The 22,026-nt window shown below is 33.7% G+C and overlaps 3 protein-coding genes, 1 non-coding gene and 1 pseudogene across 5 annotated transcripts; 2 read left to right on the top strand and 3 right to left on the bottom strand.

Moving 5' to 3' along the window:
- Nucleotides 1-2,783: 2,783 nt before the first annotated feature.
- TRNAT-UGU (transfer RNA threonine (anticodon UGU)) lies at nt 2,784-2,855 on the bottom strand. The gene has a single exon. It is a non-coding gene; the product is annotated as a tRNA-Thr (tRNA).
- Nucleotides 2,856-2,994: 139 nt separating this feature from the next.
- On the bottom strand, nt 2,995-6,081 carry LOC145034897 (sieve element occlusion protein). The gene is made up of 6 exons (XM_078983456.1): nt 5,822-6,081; nt 5,191-5,732; nt 4,978-5,090; nt 4,733-4,866; nt 4,101-4,589; nt 2,995-3,797 (listed from the first exon to the last, which is right to left on the bottom strand). Exons 1-6 carry the CDS (start codon nt 6,002-6,004, stop codon nt 3,183-3,185), a joined length of 2,076 nt encoding a protein of 691 aa, XP_078839582.1. The 5' UTR covers nt 6,005-6,081; the 3' UTR covers nt 2,995-3,182.
- A 1,485-nt stretch (nt 6,082-7,566) lies between these two features.
- LOC145034896 (cytochrome P450 86B1 pseudogene) lies at nt 7,567-9,472 on the top strand (annotated as a pseudogene).
- A 3,707-nt stretch (nt 9,473-13,179) lies between these two features.
- LOC145034899 (proteasome subunit beta type-7-B-like) lies at nt 13,180-15,234 on the top strand. 2 transcript variants are annotated; one of them, XM_078983458.1, is made up of 8 exons: nt 13,180-13,335; nt 13,489-13,655; nt 13,946-14,087; nt 14,178-14,274; nt 14,356-14,425; nt 14,517-14,621; nt 14,705-14,891; nt 14,985-15,234. In XM_078983458.1, exons 2-8 carry the CDS (start codon nt 13,515-13,517, stop codon nt 15,062-15,064), a joined length of 822 nt encoding a protein of 273 aa, XP_078839584.1. In that variant the 5' UTR covers nt 13,180-13,335; nt 13,489-13,514; the 3' UTR covers nt 15,065-15,234. The 2 variants fall into 2 exon arrangements, with proteins under 2 accessions (XP_078839584.1, XP_078839585.1); XM_078983459.1 differs by having other exon boundaries at nt 13,188-13,335; nt 13,505-13,655.
- Nucleotides 15,181-17,592, bottom strand: LOC145034898 (glycosyl hydrolase 5 family protein-like). The gene is made up of 4 exons (XM_078983457.1): nt 17,149-17,592; nt 16,778-17,025; nt 15,921-16,441; nt 15,181-15,741 (listed from the first exon to the last, which is right to left on the bottom strand). Exons 1-4 carry the CDS (start codon nt 17,551-17,553, stop codon nt 15,251-15,253), a joined length of 1,665 nt encoding a protein of 554 aa, XP_078839583.1. The 5' UTR covers nt 17,554-17,592; the 3' UTR covers nt 15,181-15,250.
- Nucleotides 17,593-22,026: the final 4,434 nt, after the last annotated feature.

Genomic DNA, 22,026 nt, shown 5'->3' with positions numbered 1-22,026 from the left:
GTGGAACGCTAGCAGGCTCATAACCTGTAGGTGTTAATGAACTTGGGTATTCATTCGCTGTATTCCATCCCCCTCATGGTTGCCTTATTTGACTTATATTGCTGAGGAAACCCCGCAGCATGTGTTGTCACCACGATGAAAATATTCTTAGATTAGGTCCCTTGTGTTAGTTATTTTAGGGACGTAAAGTGAGAATAACGGGAATGAGTAACTGGGTTATTGTTGGTTGATAATAATTAATTTAATTATTTATTGTGGGTTGAAAACCCTATATGCTCACCAGGCTCCCAAGCCTGACCCACTCAGTTTTATTTGTATTACAGGAAGTGGCGCAAGGGCGTAAGATGGATGAACCATCAAGTTGTTTTGTTTACAAGTCTACATATGTTTATATTTGTTATATGACTTGTAATGTATTCGTTTATGCTTATTGGTCTGTATCGGAACATGACACCCCGAGTTTTGATTATAATGAAAATACATTTCTTTTATGAAATGCTTTGGTAAACATTGTTTTATCATGTTTTGTTTTTGGGAACAAATTCCGCAACTCTTTCAAATCAAAATGATTTACTCTGAAAATATTTAAAAGCATAAATGAAAATCGATCTTTTCTGGCCGAGATTTTGGGGATGTCACAGGTGCGGACTTTTACCTTTCATAGAATCTCTAGGATGAAATAACCACGGATCTAATAGCCCCTTTCTCGTCCCTTGGCTTGAAGTCCTTCCCTTCTCTTCAAAAGATGCACCAAACACTCAAAGTTAGCTCAAATAATCTCTCTTAGCTCAATGGCCGAATAGGGTTTTCTCTCAGTGAAGATGGGCAGTTGATAAGCTACAAATGAAGCTATAAGTGTCCTTAAATAGGCCCCAAACCTATGGATTTAGGGTTTCATCACTCAGCGTCTACTCGGCGAGTCGACTCTCTGACTCGTCGAGTAGGTCATTGATCCCACGTGGCCAAACACGACTCTGCTCGACGAGTTGTAGCGACAACTCGTCGAGTGGCTCAATATATTTCCAAAATGAATAAATAAATAATAATATACCTGGGAGTTCGGATGTTACAAACATTTTACTAAAAAAAAGTATTTTATAATCATTAAAGGATGTTTTCTTAATATAGATCGTGTTTGTAGTAAATAGGAGTGTTTATTTAGCCATTCTCTTCTTAATACAAGACACACCCAATGCTTGGAAGCACCAATAATTACCCCATGCCCATCATAAGTTTTACTCACATCTGAGTTACTGGGATTAAGATATTATGTTGATTCATTCAAGTAAAGAAAAAATCATTCTTGAATTCCATCGAAAAATTGCAAAAGAATTCTATAGGAAGGAGACTCTAATAGCAAATAAATAGCTAAACACAGATTTTCATAGTTCAACCATAACTTTATTGCATAATTTTAGAAAAATGTATCATAAACCAGCAACAAGACTCAAATATCTAATAGCAACATCATTTATCAATACTATATCAAGAAAAAAGAAACATCTTTCATTATGAGCAGTGACGAAGTCGTTTTTTTTTTTTTTTTTTTTTTTTTTTAAGTTTATGCTTTTACATCATCTTCTTCCTTTTCTTCTTAAAATGCCGAGATGATATCGTTACTCAAACTCGACCCATCGTGTTCCGGATCTTCCTCGAGCCTAGAATTCGGGAACCCAGTTGAAGAAATCGAATTCAAGAAATGCTCAAATGAAAAACTAGGGTAAACATGGAATCGAATGAAATGGTCGATTTGTTCTCAGATGAAGATTCGGGAAAAAGGGTTTTGGTGTTGGGCTCTGGGTGATTAAGGAGATGATGAATTATGGGTTCTATTGGATTCTATGGTTGAGTAAAGCTTTAGGGAGTGTTTGAGATTGTTTTTAAATATCAAAAGTTCTTTTTATAAACGGACTTTTTGTAAAATGATTTTTTGTAAAAGAAGCTTTTTAAAAAGTGTTTGGATTAACAAAAGGACTTTTAACTTAACTTTTACATGTAAAATCACAAAAAGTCACAAAAAGTTAGGTTTTTGTAGGGCTTAAATCGGGCATTCGTGTCGTGTTTTTGTCTGACACGACACGACACGACAAAGTTTTGTATAACACGAACACGACACGGCACGGTGTCGTGTTTTTTTCATTTACACGAAAACGAACCAATTAAAAAACGACAACACGACACGATACGACAAAGATAATATTACATAACTATTCGTGTATTTCATTCATACTTAAAGATATATAACATGACAAAAACGACAAACACGAAAAATCCGACAACCACATGCTTAATCGTATCGATTTATGAACACGAACACGACACGATACGACATTGTGTTTTTTAATCTTGACACGAACACGAATTTGAATTTTGATTTCGTCCTAATTTCGTTTCGTTTCGTGTATTTTTATCGTGTCGTGTCATAAATTGACACCCCTAGGTTTTTGTGATTTTTTAAAACCCCTCATTTTACTCTATACAAAAAGTCATTTTAAAAAGAATTTTTCTATTAACCAAATATTTTTTTAACTTTTTGAAAAAGATAAAATCAAAATTCATTCCAAAAATAATTCCAAACACCCCCTTAATTCTGCTTCCATTGAAGGGTTTGCGTGTCATTTTTTATTTTTAGGGATCTCTTTCTGTGAGAGAGACTAAGCTAAAAAGGAGAAATTACTTGGGCTTGATGAGGCCAAAACGGGAAGAAGGTTATGGTGACAAAAAAGGGAAGAAAATAAGAAAATTAAAGTTACGAAAACAAAAATAATAAAATGTCAAACAATTGCCCCCATGCAGGATCGAACTACAGACCTCCAGTTTACAAGACTGGCGCTCTACCACTGAGCTATAGGGGCTTTTTGTCTAATTCTAAATGGTCTAAATTTACAAATAAATCGGACTACAATTTACAAAATTTGTTTAAAACTACACAAACTATGGTGGGTTTTTTAGCAACCATATAATGGTAAAGTTTTATTGAAACATGGTTCAGAATAATCAATCATGTTTTCGCGATATATATCAGTTGTTCACTTGTTTGACAACAAAAAAGTGTCAAATACACATTTATGTATCGAGGCTACTGTGTGAACAATACAAAACAGCGACTATAAAGAACTACACTTATTTCATGGATGTTTTTCGATAAAACAGCATCGTCTTTATTACTAATCTAAAACACTCTATTTGGATCCATCACATTGATAAACAACAAACGGTTTCATCAGACGCTTACATTTATCGCAAATCACAGGTCCTTGATCATATGGAACCATGTTTGTGTGATCACAAGTCATCATCGTGTTGTTCACTTCATCATCATCAACGCTTCTGATCGCACCCACCAACCCCAATGTTGCAAGTTTTAGACCCCAAACATGAATGCTTTCAAAGAATTTCAAGATTTTGTTTCCTTGTAACTTCACCAAATCATTAGAATTCCCACATCCAAAAACAGCCCAATTGTTGTTATCATCATCGGTGTCTAGCAATTCTGAGACTTGCTTCAAAATGGTTTCATAGTTAGCAAAATTATGAAATTGGCCTACACGAAGGATTGAATCTTTGATCTTCTCCAACCTTCGCCAGAAAAACCGAATCTTTATGGGAGTGAAGGAGATGTCTTTGTTGAAAAACCCTACTTTTGTTTGCGTGTTTTCACTGGCGTTTCTGCTTCCGATGTAGATTACTTGAATCTGCAAGCCTGAATTTTGTAGTTTCTTGATTCTTGATTCGAATTCCTCTATCCAGTCTAGGTTACTACTTCCACATATGCAAATATTTCGGCCTCCATCCACCTGAGAACAACACAAATGTAAGATGTTCAAAACCCTAAAACACAACTTCTTGTTTAGTTCCAACTGATTAGAATCATTGATATAACTGTCTCTGAAAACTGATTTAAAAAGACCAATATTTTAATCACATCAATGATGATAATGATGATGAGATCGATAGATAAAACCAGAAAAGATACGACCCCACATGGAATTGAGTTCGAATCTACATGGGTTCGCTTCTTATTCTTTTGTATCTTTCTTATATCATTAAAGAAACAGAAAACTAGGATTCACCGATATAACTAATTTCTTGAATCTTACTGTGTTCGTTAGGGATTGATCTATTCCTTCAAACATAAACTGGAAGTTCCATTTTTGTTCCTCCCAAAGCTCTTTCTCTCTCCATTCCGAAAAAGGAAAAGCTTTTGCTCCCCAAATCAACACCATGTCCATTGCATTGTAATTCGAAACCAATCCATGTGAATCTAATACCACCATTAATGGATTTTCTTCAAACTTCCATTCTTCTCTGATCATTCTCACAACTGCTGAGTTTAGCAACCATGGTTGCCTGACTGACAACCATGGTAACGAGTTCGATAAGTAATCAAAACTTACGAGTTCATCAAGAGTCCATGTTTCTGAAGACGAAATCGGGACCCACACTATTTCGTAATCTTGCTCTATGTTCTTGTTGTGAGGATGCTCATGTGTTTGCTGTAGCAGCAGTAGAGTTTGATCTATTGGCAAAAGATCCGGCTTTGAAACCAAAAGCATTACGATCTTCTGTTTCAGTTTAGATATACCTATCTGTTTTACAAAGCAGTTAAAGTTATTAAACTATATTGAGGATTTTTCAACCTAAGTATATAATAAAATAACAAAAAGTGTGAGTGTACATTGGACCTCATTTTGGGTCCCTACACACTTTAATAAAAGAAAGCGCTAATTACCTTTGACTGAGAACAAGAAGAATCTTTGAGGGGCATATCATCATTCAAAGAAAAGAATAAGTGAAGCGCTTTTTGATTATCAACTTGTGTCTGATCCTTGAGAAGATCCATCAGCATTTTGTACAATTTCTCCTCTACCAAAGATACACAAATAAAATATAATTAATACATAAAAAAAAATCTTTCATTTCCCTAATGACAAGATTCAAGATTCAAGATTCAAGATTCCTTTCTGAGTGTATTACCTATCTGTTTTTGAGATGCATCAACCTGTAGTCCGAGGCAATTGCATAATCTGCTCAACCTAAGAGCCAAACTAGACAAACCCCATGCTGCATTTGCAGTTACATTCGAATTCCTGGAATAAAGTTTGGAGCTTTATTATATAAATGGTTATAATGATGTAACCAAGAAAAGTGAAATATAAGAAAAAAGAAAAGAAAAGAACAAGCACTTGCTCCTGCTTCATGGCAATCAAGTCTCTGATCTGAGAAGCAGATGTCAATGAGCTTCTAAAGATCCAATAAGTAGCCAAGTAAATCTGAGACTTCACAGCAGCCATTAAAGTACAACCATGATCATCACAAAGTACAAGTTGAAGAGGCAAGCTTTCAAATCTAACCACACATTTAGCCAATTCCACCATTTCTTTAATTAGCATTTCCATAGCCCTAAGCTGGGGTCTCAAAGCTTCAAAATTTCTCCAACACAAGTTCTTGAGTGTTGCAAGTGATGCTGCTAGTGAACTTTGTGCATAAACATCAAGAATCAACCTAAATTCACCATAACTTATTGCAAATGCAGTGAGTATTAAAACCACTTTTGCATCCCATCTGTAATTCCCTAACATCTCTAGTAAAACTAGAGTTCTTGTGTGCATATCCATGGTGTCATGACACTGCAATAGTATCGCACGTGAAATTTTATAAACAGCATGATCCAAAGTTTCTTTGGAAGCAAAGTTTTCAATACCATCAAGAATGCACACATCATCAATATCCTGCAACAAGAATTTGACAACTTTGTTAATTATAAAGATCAAGAATCTAAATGATTGAAAGAATCAAGAACTATGGTTATAATAAATACATTGCTGGAATTAGATGCGTAGAACATGACATTTTCCATGGCTTGAAATAAAATCTTGCAATCCACAATATGTTGGTTGGTTTCATGGGTGAGTATAGTCTTATTTATGATGAATTCTTGCTGAAGTGATAGTTCTGTAGAGGGAGATTGAGGGGTGAAACTGTCATTTCCACTTAACTCCATGGCTGAACTTGAATCAACTCCTACCCATTGCTTTGTCTATTTGACGTAGTATAATTATTAACTGTGGAAAGGATAGTGAGATATACAAGGTAAACCTTTAGTAGACTGTTATAGTACAAGTACTTATAGCATGTGTACAACTCATCAAGTGGACTTGGGTGGATCTATTTGCTAAATATGGGGAGACGTTCGAAAAAGCAAAAAGTAGATTTATAAAGAAAAAGAAAAAGAAAAAGGAGGTCGAGGTTCTTAAACCTTCTTGTAAGCATGTAATATATGTGGGAAAATATATATCCAAAAAAGCAAATTAAGTATGAATGTGAAGATCCTTGGAACGAAATAAACAATCTGATAAAATCTTTGATATTATCATGGATTAATCAATGTCTATAGAAGTAGTAGGAAAGTAGTTATATAGAATTTCAGATCTGTGGAGACGTTCATATCATCATTATTATAAGTAGTATCATCATCATGATTAGGAAATTACCAATATTTACATCATAATTTTCAAGATGTATCTACAAACCAAACAAAATTACGAAATAATCAAATGGTATGTATATTTTATTAATTGTACTCAACTACCATGTGCATGACTCATGAGTTGATCACTTCCTGTTATATTCAAATTCCACCTAAAGAGTTTCATTCATCATTTGCCCGTTTCAAGTTCAAACAAAAATACTATCTTAATTTATCAAAAACCCTCATCTGAACTCGTAGTAAAAGCTCGAGTAAGAAAGATTCAAACTTCATCCTCTGCATCTTTGTATAGCTATGATTTTGACATGCATATAATATGTCAAAACCAGTCTTGAATCTTGATAGACAAATTAATGATTCACGTTTAATCCTTTGACTGTTATACACTTATCAGTCTTTCATCACCTCGAATCAAATTTAGTAAGAATTCCTCTATATCTTCCTATGCTTTTGTTGCATGCATACATATAAACAATATGATAAAACCACACTTCATATATAAATGATTAATACACTTACGTGGGGGTCATGAGATCATGCATTATTGCTCGTTAAAGGTGGCTTGATCATTCATTAATCTTTCCAAAGATGGCTCACTAAAATAAAATGTGATCTAAAATGAACCCCTCTCCTACACATCGTCTGAGACCTATATGTCCCTTCAATGGGTCCATTTAATTAGCACCACCCTAAATAAAATATTAATTGATTACCAAAGATTAAAACTTTATACTTTAAAAGGATCTTAATGGTGATTATAAAATAGAATCCTACATATGAAATCTAATATTGATGAGTAACATTTTGAATTTCTAAGAAAGATTCAAATTAAACTGCTATTGTCATATGATTTTTGTGACATCAATGATTTTTTTCATCATTTCTAATCAAGCGATTGAAATTTGGGACAAAAAAAAAAAAAAACTTCTCCACACGTAAATATATAACACGAGTTTTGTACTTAAACTTAGATAAAAACTCACACACAATTTGCATGGTAAGATGGTTGTTACAAAATGAGTTACAACTTACCAAAAGAGCCGTCTGAAACTTAGAACAACTTATATAAATATATATGCATATACATAACCGAGATCCATAAAGCACACCAATCTCACGCCCTCTCTCATGCATATACATTGATACATAGATTGTACATTTGATTAGCTTGATGTACTCTCTTGAATACCCTCTCATATACAACCCCTCATCTATTATTTCATGAAACCAAAAAATCCTCATCACAAAAACAAAAGATGGAGTACAACATGATCAAGAGCCTCATATTCTCCTTACCAAAATGGTTGTATTCCCATATATGGTTCTCAGACATAGCCATAGGACTCCTTATTGTCTTCATCTTCAACTCCATAGTTCAAAGACTCACCACAAAGGGTCCTATGACATGGCCGGTTTTTGGCATACTTCCAACTGTACTCTTACATGTGACCCACATTTATGAATGGGGTGGCGAAGCTTTGGTCAAATCTGGTGGAAGCTTTTACTATAGAGGTATGTGGATGGGTGGTACTTATGGGATTGCCACATGTGATCCTGAGAAAATCGAGTACATACTCAAAACAAATTTCAAGAACTACCCGAAGGGTAAAGCTTATAGGGAAAGATTTTATGATTTTCTTGGAGATGGGATTTTTAATGCTGATGATGAGTTATGGAGGCAACAACGTCGTGTGGCTAACTCTGAGATGCACTCAACTCGCTTCACACAATTCTCCATGAACGCCATCAAAACGTTGGTGCATGAGAAATTGTTGAAGCTTCTAGAGGCGAAAAAAGGATGTGTTATTGATTTGCAAGATGTACTTCTTCGTTTCACTTTTGACAATACTTGTGCTGTGGCATTTGGTGTTAATTCGGGGTGTTTGGAAGTTGAGTTACCAGACATACCCTTCGCCAAGGCATTTGAACAAGTGACTTACGCAAGTTTGCTGAGGTTCTTGATGCCTCCATATGTGTGGAAACCAATGAAGTTTTTCAGATTAGGGTTTGAGAAAACACTACATGAAGCTGTCAAAATTGTGCATGGTTTTGCTGAGAAAACAGTAAAAGAAAGAAAGATGGAATTATTAGGTAACAAGGAGGCTATAAATAACAACTCAAGGTGTGATCTTTTGTCAAGGCTTATCATCATGGAACAGGATAGAGAAGAAGTGTTTTTTACTGATAAACTACTTCAAGATTTCTGCATAAGTTTCATCTTAGCAGGTAGAGACACCAGCTCTGTTGGACTAGCATGGTTCTTTTGGTTAATTACCAAAAACCCATCAGTAGAAACCCGAATACTCGAGGAAATCCACAACATTTTACAACAAAGAGAAAACCCCGACAAGGAAAATCAAGAAAACACAACCTTCACAGAAGAAGAGCTAAAGAAAATGGTGTATCTTCAAGCAGCAATAACAGAATCCTTACGTCTATATCCTCCTGTCTCATTTGACCACAAAGAGCCACAAGAAGACGACATGTTCCCTGATGGGACCCCAATCGAAAAGGGTGCACGAATAGTATACGTCATGTATGGCATGGCTAGGATGCCGACCATATGGGGTAAAGATTGTTGTGAGTTTAGGCCTGAAAGATGGATCAGAGATGGTGAATTCATCAGCGAAAGCCAGTTCAAATACACGGTGTTTAATGCAGGTCCACGGTTATGTGTGGGCAAAAAGTTTGCATATATGCAGATGAAAATGGTGGTTGCTTCGATTCTATGGAGGTACACAATAAAAGTGGTCAAAGGCCATAAAGTATGTCCAAAAGTAAACACTACACTCTATATGAAACATGGGTTGTTGGTTACACTGGAGCCTAGGGCCAAGTTCATAGATTGATGTTGATTTTGACATCATGATGTTGCTTGCTTCTTTATTTTAATAGTTATGAGCTTATTTCAATTGTTAATTAGAGTTCAGTGTTATATATGCATGTAATATATAATGAAATTTGATGTGGTCAATGTTTCGATATGATCTTTTTATTTTAAGTTTATGTTAAGTAGTGGTGTACTTCATTTATCTGCTCCAAATGAATGGGGCCCTTATACCGTCTAGTAACATCCTCTTTCCGAGTTCAAGACTTAACGAGAGAAAAGAAAGAAAATTGTAGAAATAAGAAGAAAATAAAAGAAATTGGTGTTCCCGAATTTAATTAAATGAATGAGAGAAATGGAATGATCACTTTCTTTCCTAACTTTCCTTCCGATTTGGGAGCATTTAGAAAGAAAAGAACAAAATGATTAATTTTCCTTTTACTTCTCTTCAATTCGGAAACACAAAAGAAAATTTTGTTTTTCTTTCATTTCTCTTCTTTTCTCTCATGACTTTCTTTTTTCTTTTATTAAACTCAGGAACTAGGCATCATACGTTAAAATGGATTTTTTTTAATAATCACTTGATAGGCCGTTTAATTTTTGTTAGCATGCCTTTCATGTCCGACAAGCATGGCCCAATAATTTCATTCACAAAATACTTTATTTCATATAGAACCAATAACATGAAATTAAAGGTTGTTTATAGTGTATTTACTGAGTCATATCTCATTGGTTAAATTCAACCCTTATTCTCACCGTGACTAAGTAAGAGACATTTTAAAGACAAAACTACAAAAATAGTCCCTGTTGTATGCATTTTGTCGGGTTTTAGTCCAAACTCTGACTTTTTTGGTTTCACGGTCATTTTGGCCATGTTCTATGTGAAAATGGTCCCAGACTTAACTCCCATCAAGTTGTTGTTGTTAACTACCCCACGTGACACTCACATGAGGGAAAATATGTCATTTTCTTCTAAAGGGCCTTGTTTCTTTAATGATAGTCCGTACCACACCTCTCCTTAGGGATGTCAAAAAGTCTTGTAGGACCCCAAATGCGTAGGGCTCCGATCTCATATGAGAGATATTTGTTAAAAAGAACATGGCGGTCCCGTCCCAAACCCCTATGGGGGCCCCGTTAAGATACTATATAATATTTATATAAATTAATTATATAAATATAATAAATAATAACAATGATTCTGACCTTCCAAAAGTCAACAAAAAAAATCATGTTTTTAAGTTGTTAATATAACATTTTTGAGATGTGATAATATTTTTTTGTTTTTAACATGTAAAATTATGTTATCAATAACTATTTTTAACCAACAAGAATAGTTTCTTTAAACCTAAAAAACAACTTCTTTTAGCCCAATAAAAAATACCTCAAAATCAATCGGAGGCGGTGAAACGGGGGCGGGGGCGATGAGTAATCCATGAATTTGGGGGCGGGGGCGGGGGTAGGGAGGCTGGAAATTTTAGGGGTAGGGGCTAGGGAATGGGAAAATATCTTGGGTGGGGGCGGGGGATGCAATCTCAGTCCCGTTTTCCCTCGCTGACATCCCTACCTCTCCTTCTTCTGCTATATCTCAGGTGACGGTGACGTCGTCACTAGTCACCCACAACCACTGTCACCGTCACCAGTCACACCGATAAACTCTCCTCCACAAGTATTCTACTCGTTTTCTCTCTTCTTTGACCTGCAATGTCATTGCTCTCTTCTCTTCCCTGACCAACCCTTTGTAAATTGTGTTATTCTGAAAATCTAAACTTGATTGATTGACCTCAAATTTGGGGCATGAAGTTGAATCATCATCTTATCATCAAAATTTAGGGTCATAAATCTGAAATTATTTGTTGCTTGCTTAGTTTTGTTTTCTTGTTGGGTCATAATGCTGTAAACTTAATTAGTGTAGAATGTTAATATCCATCTATCAAAACATATGAATTCTAACTAAATTTAGTTTCATATTCATTTACAACCAAACATGGAACTAAAACATAATTGAATTCCAATTCTCGATAAATCCCTTGAAATCAACATATCATACACCCCCATTAACTTCTTGAATGCTCATAATATTAAAATCATTTCCTTCACTTATTTCCTCCTTTAAAGAATATTAATTTTGTTCATTACTAGTTAACTGGGATGAATCTTAGAGTTATTCAGTAAGAAACATTTAGTTAGCTAAAATTCTTGTTATGTTATGCCTTAATCGGTATTTAAATATGGTTGTGCTTATATTTCCTTGAATATTAATATGGATCTGTCATATATAAGTTTTTATATAGGCAATTGAGAATAAAGAAAAGTTGGAAATTAGGCTTGATGGGTCAGAAAATTGATGGTATTGTGTTCCCATTTGAATAATTAGTTTTGTTTTCCAATTATTGTATGTATTTATGGGTAATTAAAATTAGTTCACTGTTGAGTTTCCTTGAAATTCAATATTTTTTCTTGTTTTACTATATATCGTCAATATAGATTCAGAACAAGGGAAGGTGACGGTATCAGGAAATGGGTGTTTTGAAACGAAATCAACATATGAATAGTCATATTAAGAACATGCAACAGGGGAAATGGGGTGGAAACAACCAACATCAACAATAAGGGAAATGAGGGCAACCATCATAAAGACTAAACCAACTATCATCTCTTTATTTCTTAAATCTTTATGAATTCCATTGATCAAGATTGCATTTTATTAAAAAAATCTCAGTGTTTGATACATTATCATGTAAATGTCATTGTAACTTCTGTACATTTCCATGAATCTTTTATTAATCCTTTGAAAAAAAAACTAGTCTTAATGATTTGTTTATATAATGCCCGTAGATCAGGGTTACTTAATTTAGAGACGATAAGCATCAAAAATGACTTTTTGATAGAAGAGTGTTTAGAATGAATAATCATAACCAAGTTGTAGTATATGTATCAAGGTTTCGTGCATATAAAAAACGCCGAAATCTGAGTTATAACGAAGAAGTTATGACCTGTCGAAGTTTCGCGACAGAACCAACATGACTGTAACGTCCGTAGATCCGGGCTAGTCAATTAGAGACGTTAAGCGTCAAAAATGACTTTTTGATGGAAGATTATTTTGAAGGAATAATCTTAACTAAGTTATAGTATATGTTACAAGGTTTCCGTGCATATAAAGAACGCCGAAATCCGAGTTATAACGAAGAAGTTATGACCTATCGAAGTTTCGCGACAGAACCGGTACAACACAGCGCGACGTAAAAAGTGAATTTACGTTAAAGCGATATTTAGCCTTAGCAATCTAAATGAAAGTCGTAGAATACATTAAACCATGAGCGTGCATAAAAAGAACGCCCAAATCTGACTTCGTATGAGAAAGTTATGATTTTTCGAAGTTTCGATTTAGCGGTATGCAGCCCGAATACTCGATTTGAGACCGAGCGGTTTTTAGCTGAAACAATCTAAATGAGAATCGAATATCTCATTAATTGTAGTAAAACGATAAAAAGATAGGCGAAAACGGACGTCAGATGAAGAAGTTATAAATTTATAACGGAATTTTCCTATCCCGGTCTACTAAAAGTAAATAATAAAAAAAAGTTAAAATTAGCCGACGAAGTCTAAACAAAAGTTGTAGATCGTGGACTAAAAAAAACTATAATATCTCAATTCTCAAATTTCAACGTATTGTGACTAGGGTTATTATAATTCATTCTATCCGTTGAATAGTTGATTTCCTCTTATATTTTCCAAACTTGAGTTGTTCTTCTTTTCATTAAATATATACTTAAAAAATAGCAAAATTAAAATGGCATGAGCACCCATGGTCTATTGGACCATAATGAGAAATAAAGTCCTATAATTGAATATATTCCAAAATACAGGGGGCGTAAGTGTTATTTTGAAGAACATATGTAGACGAAGCGAGACAACCCCATTGCCTTTCTACCCAAGATTTCTATGTTATATTCATAAATCTCTTTGCAGATTTTGAGATTTCTACGAATCGGTTGCGCTCTCGATCAGTAGTGAACTCGTAAGTCGATCATATCTGAGAACCAACATATGCAGTTTCAGTTTGTTTGTAGCTGTTCGTGTAGTATTTTAATTTTCGATCACTACTAATCCCTAATTAGGGGTGTTCCTCCCAAACTCGTTAATAATTCGTTTATTTTTATGATTGGAGTAGATTTGTTGTAATTTAGGTATCTGAAGATGTCAAATACGACAATGGATGTTCCGAAAACCGGATTCAGTTTCGACCTGTGTAGGAGAAACGATATGCTGGCGAAGAAAGGCTTGAAACCTCCTGGGTATCTTAAAACGGGAACCACCATCGTTGGCTTAATCTTTGAGGTACGCTGTGCTTCTGTTATGTTTGTTTGTTTGCTTGCTTGCTCTGTTAACAGCTTTATATGTTTTGTTTAATCTGAATTGGGTTTATCTGAAGTAAGATTATAAATACTTTTAGTCAAATGTTTCTGTATCACACTAGAAAATGTGATGAAGTTGTGTATTTCTAGGGTTTACTGAAATAAACAAATTAGTCATCAAAAGTATACAATTGCTTAGGCTTACCATGATCATAAACCTAAGTAGTTTCTCTTGAGATGAATTACCTCTAATCATCACCATTTCATCTTCAGAATGGTGTGATTCTTGGAGCAGATACCAGAGCCACAGAAGGTCCCATTGTTGCGGATAAGAACTGTGAGAAGATTCATTACATGGCACCAAACATTTACTGTTGTGGAGCTGGAACTGCTGCTGATACAGAAGCTGTTACAGGTACTCTTTCAGTCATCTCTGTTTCACTCCATCACTTTTTTTAAAGATCCCCTCCCCTTAACTTAGTCCTATACATCTCTTTTTTATTAGACAACATCAGCTCTCAACTGAAGCTACACAGATATCACACTGGTCGTGAATCAAGAGTTGTAACAGCACTTACACTGTTAAAATCTCATCTTTTTCGGTAAGCATAACATTATTTATGATTCTTTTTATTTTTCCTTCTGTTATTTAGAAGTATCTGACTTTGTTTTCACTTACTCAGCTACCAAGGCCATGTTTCTGCTGCTTTGGTACTTGGTGGAGTTGATGTCACAGGCCCTCATCTCCACACTGTAAGTTGATTTATTTATCGGGTATTTGAAAATTAGTTTTTACAATTAAGATGACATACTAATTGTTCCAAAACAATTTACCTTTTTTTAGATTTATCCTCATGGATCAACTGACACACTCCCATTTGCCACAATGGGATCTGGTTCTCTTGCTGCAATGGCTATCTTTGAATCAGAGTATCGTGAAGGACTTACTGTGAGTTCTTACACTTTTCACATATTCAAATATTCATATCTTTAACAGTTTGGTAATCAATGAGTGTTCATTTTATTAAACAGAGGGATGAAGGGGTAAACTTGGTAACCAAAGCTATATGTTCTGGAATATTTAATGATTTGGGAAGTGGAAGCAATGTTGATGTGTGTGTGATAGAAAAGGGTAAGAAGGAGTATCTGCGCAATCATCTCACTCCAAATCCCCGAACTTACATCAGTGAAAGAGGCTATACTTTCTCCAAAAAAGCTGGTTAGTAATCTCACCATATTCCCATAAGTTTAAAATAAGTTTCCATTTATCTATGCTTTTATCTGATTCTAATGATCCAATTTGTGTTTACAGAAGTTCTGCTTACAAGGATTACACCACTGAAGGAACTGGTTGAAGTAGTTCAAGTGGGAGGAGATGCCATGGAAGAATAAGTTTGCCATTTCTACCCTTTGTTTCAGCAAATTATGTCTTCTTTTCGTTTAGAACGAGCTGCTTGAGTTTAAACGACACTGAATCCAGTTGTTTGTTATCATGTTATCATTTCATGTTATGGAATATGAAGTTGCTGAATTTTATTCGAAGTTAGTATTCAAATTTACAATATTTACATACACTTTTCATACTAATAAGTTTGCTCCAAAAGATTGGAGAAGCGAACTAATAGGAAAATACCCTTTTGCTGCACTGGACCCTGACGTGGCATTAATGATTGTAAACCACTGGCTAGCAGGGTCACACGTGTTGCCATTGGTCAAACATTTACAGTTATTTGTGACAATATTGTTTTCAGAATCTACATCCAGACAAACAACTGTCCCATTGTTGATCTTTGATGAAAGATGTAGTTTCGAAGCTGATATTGGTTCCCATTTTGAAGATTGATCTGTGCATATTATCCCTAATTTTGCGTTCTTCCCAATTCCATCTGCTTGTAGGCAATAGTATGTTCCCTTAATTGTTAGGATTTCTCTCGCGGTGTAATCCCAATGCTCTGCTCCCGAACACGGTCCCAAAATCAACGGCTTGAAAAACGATTGTCTTTGCACGCAAAGCCCCGTTGATGGATGGAAAATGATTTTATGCGGACGTGTATTTGATAATCCTGGTCCTGCATAACATACACAACTGTACAATAAGCAAAACCAGAAGGATCTGATATTCCTGATCAATTCCATAATTGGAATTGATCAGGGCTTATTATACTATACAACTGTATAATAAGCAAAACCAATATCTGGTAGGCCTGACCAGATATCCGAAGGATATGGTTGGGTCTATCTGTATTACCTTGAAAAGGAGATTGGACAGCTGAGATCTTTTCCAAGAAACTTGAATTTCTTGGACGACACCAATCCCAATTCAAAACACCATAAAACTCCTCCATTCCAACAACACCTTGCCTAAAATAGTAACTTCCCGCAAGTGTCCATAAAGCCCAATCAAGGTCATGGTTAGCTGCCCATGCCAAAAAACAATTCAAGTACCTATTGTCATTGTCGTTTGTGCCCCTTTGATCTATACCCCATTCACTTACAAACAAAGGGTAACCACTGTCCAATAAAAACCCGGCTTTTCTCGTTATACTATCAACCACCCGCCCACATACCTCATTTGGGTTACCATTTTCCCATTCTTCACTATTTGAAAACCCATACCAATGGACTTCAAAAACCAGTTTTTGACTAAATGTTAAGGTTACAGGTTGGATTTGAAGGAAAGACAAATCTTTATCATAGCTCAAACCAGACATGATAACTAGAAGATTAGGGTTTGCTGCATGAACAGCTTCTGCACCTTTTTGCATGTACCTATAAAAACGATCAAATTACAAAAAACAAACACTTATATATATATATATATATATATATATATATATATATATATATATATATATATATATATATATATATATATATATATATAGCTTACCAAATTATAGGGTTGTTTGATAGTTACTAATTGAGCCCTAAATCTGACTGAATAAGTCAGAGGAGGAGTCAACACAAAGGAGGATAGAGTCAGAGGCTTCTAAGTGTGATACAGTAGAGTCACACACACTCAACCTCTTATCAGTAGTCGTGGTAAGTGGGATATTAAACAACCCCTTCAGATTAAGTTATGTTTTCATTAAGTTTTAATGTTACCTGTACCAAATGGTGATGTTTTGTTTAGGTCCACGGAGTTCGTTTCTTAAACTCATAGCAACAAAATTGGTTGAGTTGTTGAAGATGGTGGCGACTTTTGTGAGACCTTTTAACCAGACATCAGGGTCAAAATATTGATCACCAAAGAAGCCATTACCATCGAAATCACTGCAACACCATCCAGGCTTGCTTATCTGATTATCTAATATTATCATCACGTTGTTTCTATCCAGACTTGATACAACTTCCTGTAAAAAAAAAAAAAAAATCAATCAAGTTATTGAACTCTACTCGATTGATTGATGCTTTTTTATACACTCCGATCAAATTAGTTTATAAATAGACATGAAGTCTAAGTAAAAATTAGGTACCTGAAAAGCTTTGATGAGTGGGAGATCAATAATGGAAGGATTGTTGGCTTGAAATCCGGCAATTGACTCGATCAATCCAAGTTTTCGAAGCGATTGTCTGACTGTAACTGACCCTAGGGTGTCGTTTGTGAATAAGAAAAGTGGGTATGTTAGTCTTACACAGTTGAATCCCATCTCCAAGATTTTCTTCGAGATCATATCCACCGGTTGTTTGCTTAATCCCTCTGCGACCACCGCATCTAGATGGCTAACCCAGTTCACGCACGATAGTTTCACTCTTTCTCCGCCGTTTCCGTCGTCGACAATCCATCGTGAGTTTGTGGAGAGTGGAAGTGCCGCCGCCCTGAGGTGGTGGTGGGCGGTGGTGGCAAAAAGAAGGAGGAGGTATAAAATATTCAGACCCATATATGTTTTGTATATGATGATTTAGGATAAGTGTGTTTAATATTTATGGATGCCCAATATTCTGAAGGTTGAGATCACTATCACTTGTTGCCGCTACTTTAGTTTTTCTTATGAAAAGTCAATCTTACCCTTGTGTTCTAACAAAATTTCTAAAATAAAATGCTTTTTGCCGTATGATCGGTTTTTCATTATTTCATTATAAACGTGTGTAAACGAAAATTACAAGTTCAAAATTGATGCTTGATTTCACAGTATAAGACGAGTGCAATATTTTAGAGAAATTAAACACCTTTCTATTTTTTTCTTATAAATTTTATTGGTTAATACTAATTTAATGATATTTTAATATATTAATATGATAAATGTTATCGTTTAATTGGATAAAAGAATTTATAGGAACAAAAATAAAAAAATATTTAAGTTCTCAATATTTTAAAGATCGATATGAATCATAAAGTTATTTATATAAAGATCAAGATTTTGAGCATCTTATTAAACTCATTAACAAATAGTGATAGTTGATTAAAAAAATACACTTTTTGTGATTGAGCATCTTATTTAAAAAAAAAAAATCTTTTGGAAAGTAAACTTTCCTAACGAGGATTTTCAGGTAAGTTTTCGCTCATCGATTAATCCCCAGCTACGAATATGAGGCTATGTTTCATGTCCTAGAGTTATTGCAGACGAACATCAATGGCTATAAGAGCTAAGTAGCGCACGGATTTAAACATAGATCAATAGATTATTTATCATATCTTTCAGATGTCTTATAATTATCTTACAAAGTCACACAACCCAAATAATTTCTTATTATCATCCTATTCATAAAAGACGCTTTTTATGAGTTGATTGGATTCTAGAATAACTTATTAATATATGGTTTTTTTTTTTGCTTTTTTTTTTTTAATGATATAAGTTATAACAAGGCTACTGGTTATACTTAAAATGCAATGAATATAATGGTGATGTGGAAGCTTGATCAGGACGTCACCACCCCTATATGGCATGGTGGTGATGTGGTGGTTAGTGTGGTAGCCCACATCTAAAATCACAACTTCTCTTTTTATTTTTTATTTGTTTTCCTTGTTCATTCTCTTTTTGGTATGAAGGTCTTGTTGAGTTGTCCGAAGGGGTTGCATGAGGCTGTGCTAGTATACCCTATAATATGACATCTGATCGTGGCAATTTAAAAAAAAAAAAAAAAAAGCTTCTTAAATTTCTTTTTATAAAACTAACGACATCTCTAATGATTAACATTTTAAAAAAGCTTTTTTCATTAATCATATCAGATTTCTAACGATCTTTAAAAAGCTTTGGTTATAAACTCGGTCCAATGATTAAGATTTTTTTAGAACTTAAACTATTTATTTTAATCATCTTATATGTTATATAAACTACCTTAGTATTATTTTTCAATTTTTAAGTACACGATCATTTTTTTTCAATAGAATTAATTCATATTATTATTAACATCTTAGTAAATAAATAAATAAAAAAAGATTATATAGTATGTTATGGTAACGTTTTTTAATCCTTGGTATATGTATCATCTTTAAAATTTTGACAATTATATAACTTTTTATAAAGCTATATGCAAATCTATTTTAAATATTAAATAAAATAGATTCAGTAATTAACAAATTAAAATTTTAATATCTAAATATAACTAAAGTGTAAAATAAACTGTTACGAAATATAAATCCAAAACAGACAAACCATTAAAATAATTAAAATGTTAGAGAATAATAAATGGTTGGAATGACAGAAAAACTTCATTTCAATGGTAAAAAACTTTTCAATTTTTTTTTTTCGAGTAGTAAAAACTTTTGAAAAACTATCATTAAAAATGGTCTAATAGAAAGGTTTTAGAAGGTTATTCTCCTTAGACTTTTTAAAATTGATTTATAGATTTTTAAGATAAAACAACATTAATGCTCTTATTTTAACATAAACAGTAAACAAACGCCCATCTTCTATTCACCTTCATATCGTTTTTCCATTGATGGTTCTCCCTTGTTATCACAATATAGGTCAAAATATGTAAGCAGTTTTTGCCAAATATTCTAAAAGATTTTTATCAGATTATAATATTTTACGTTGTGAAATGCTTTTTGTTTTCAAAACTCAATCCCCAAACACCAGTGTATGTTCGCGTATGAAAAGGTAACAAAGATCTACATGACTGATTTTGTAACCTTTTTCCTGTTTAATTGTGTTTTTAGTTTTTAGATAGCAAATGCGTCCATTCTATTTTTTTTTTCTTATCTAAAATAAATAGTAAATGATTTAAGCAGCATATTTAAATATTTTTTTTCTTCATAACAATATTATATAAATGAATTACCAAAAAAATCTTACAAACATAAAAAACTTTTCATGATTGTTGTAACTGGTTCAAAGAAAAATAAAACACATTTTTTCCTTTACCCAGAAAACTATAAATTATATAAGCTTTGTTTCTTTATAAAGTTAAACCATATTTTTTTAAATCTACCTTTTCTATTCAATGCAGTATATTAATAAGATTAATATGGCTTAAAATATTTTTATGTGCATATTTAGAAAATCGTTCCCATGGTTACCAAAATATAGAATTTTTAGTCTACAATATTCATTTGTTAAATTTCGTTGCATATTTGGTCCCTTGAACTGAAGTTTGTTATGTCGTAACCGTTAAGCCACCTCATGTGCCTTGTGCATGAGGGTATTTTGGTCATTGTAACTAGATGCAGAACACTAAGAACAAGATGAAAAAACATGCAGAATATATGATGATCCTTAGTGTCTTTTCCTCAACAAAGAAACACCCAAAAACTAACCAAAATCTCAAAGATTATTTTGTAAAATAGAAACATAAACATAAACAACCCACGAACCAATAATCTTAAGATAAAATCAAATCACTTAAACAAAAATCATAGATGAATTTATGTGTATATGTAAAATCTACAAACCTGCTACATGTATGGGTCTATGACCAAAACCTTGTCATGGAAGGTCTTGAACTAAACTGATTTTGGAAAGAATTAGAGAAAGAATTTGTACGGATGAGTCGAGTGATGGTGGTGAGTAGTCTTGTTGAAATGACAAAAATACCCTCATGGTGGCGAACCCACGGGTACTACTTAACGGGCATTAGGTCAAGGGAATGTGAGTGTAACAAAGGTGTGAAACAGGGACGGAAACTTAAATATCCCCACTTATATCCGAAAAATCAATTTCGTAGTATTTAATGTCAATATTTTCCAATAATATGTCTGATTTTATGCACTAATATCGTATATCGTTCACATTATTATGTTTTTTTTTTTTAACTTTTTGTTAGATTTAAGTAAAAATGATTTTTTTTTTCTCAAAATTCTGGAATTGTTCATCGGATTTCAGACTTGTTCTTGAAATTCCAGAGTTTTATTTTTTCGAAATCCTAAATTTTAGTCCGGAATCCGAAATGTCAGTCCAAAATGTAATTTTTGTTTTCTTGGTCTAAAATGTGAATTTCGGACCAAATGGTTATTTTTGCTAAAAACAAATTTTTTAGGTTTTCTTTTTCAAATATACATTAAATTGTGGTTAGATTACTTAATTTCCATTAGGTATTTTATCATTGATTTAGATCAAATCATTCTTAATTCTTACATAACATATAATAGTTCCAAAAAGGAAATGGAAAAGTAGATCGCATGGACTTTAAGAGGGTTTGGCAAGACTTCAAAGGCAAACAATGGCAATGCTTCTTGTACAAATGAATCATTTTCTTTTGCTTAAATTTTGTGGAATCATTGTTATACCAAGGCACGGAATATGATTGGATTAAGATTATGGAGTTTGGCTTTATTTTTCAGATAATTTGAAAGAAACAAAGTTTCTTATAGAAAATTGATGCGATCACGATAAATGATCATGGCACTAAATTTATAAGAGTTGTATCAAATCATGGTATTTTTTAAGAATATTTACCAAGTGAATATATTTTGAAACTTATGTGCTGAAAGAAAAAAAACAAATAAATTTGATCATTCTTTGTAAAGAAACAACTGAGTCATAAAAGACTTTATACTTCGCTCTAGAGGGTTAATCTTGGTGTGGGATCCTTCGGTTTTCTTGAAATCTTGAGTTTTTAGTTAAGATAACATGTTAATTGTAGAGGGTGAATGAGTTTTCTTAAAATTAAAATGTTTCTTGATTAATGTTTACGCGCCTTAGGAAGACAGGCGGAAAGAGGATTTATGACGCTCCATTACTTCTTTTAGGGAATAAAACTCTGGTAATTACATGGTTTTTGGTGATTTCAATGTGGTTCGTTATGCTTTAGAGAGACTAGCGAGACTAGGATCGTTGTTCAATCAAATCGCAACATGCTTTCAATGATTTTATAAGTATTTGTCATTTATGGAATGTCCCCTTGGGTAGGCATGCTTATACTCATATCAGAAGCAACCGGGAAAAATTAAGTAAGTTTGACAGGTTCTTAGT

Source organism: Lactuca saligna, chromosome 3 (genome assembly GCF_052625555.1).
Source record: "Lactuca saligna cultivar CGN05327 chromosome 3, ASM5262555v1, whole genome shotgun sequence".
NCBI classification, from domain to species: domain Eukaryota; kingdom Viridiplantae; phylum Streptophyta; class Magnoliopsida; order Asterales; family Asteraceae; genus Lactuca; species Lactuca saligna.
This window is presented reverse-complemented; position numbering and strand designations above follow the sequence as displayed.

Bases quoted from the DNA above. Each gene is read 5' to 3' on its own strand.
- LOC145034898 (XM_078983457.1), bottom strand. From the start codon at position 17,553: ATGGGTCTGAATATTTTATACCTCCTCCTTCTTTTTGCCACCACCGCC. The intron at 17,026-17,148 runs GTACCTAATTTT...TTTTTTTTACAG, and splicing joins CACTCATCAAAGCTTTTCAG to GAAGTTGTATCAAGTCTGGA. The intron at 16,442-16,777 runs GTAACATTAAAA...TCGTTTTTATAG, and splicing joins AACATCACCATTTGGTACAG to GTACATGCAAAAAGGTGCAG.
- LOC145034897 (XM_078983456.1), bottom strand. From the start codon at position 6,004: ATGGAGTTAAGTGGAAATGACAGTTTCACCCCTCAATCTCCCTCTACA. The intron at 4,867-4,977 runs GTAATACACTCA...TATCTTTGGTAG, and splicing joins TGCATCTCAAAAACAGATAG to AGGAGAAATTGTACAAAATG. The intron at 4,590-4,732 runs GTAATTAGCGCT...TTTGTAAAACAG, and splicing joins CTTCTTGTTCTCAGTCAAAG to ATAGGTATATCTAAACTGAA.
- LOC145034899 (XM_078983458.1), top strand. From the start codon at position 13,515: ATGTCAAATACGACAATGGATGTTCCGAAAACCGGATTCAGTTTCGAC. The intron at 13,656-13,945 runs GTACGCTGTGCT...TTTCATCTTCAG, and splicing joins TCGTTGGCTTAATCTTTGAG to AATGGTGTGATTCTTGGAGC. The intron at 14,622-14,704 runs GTGAGTTCTTAC...TTTATTAAACAG, and splicing joins AGTATCGTGAAGGACTTACT to AGGGATGAAGGGGTAAACTT.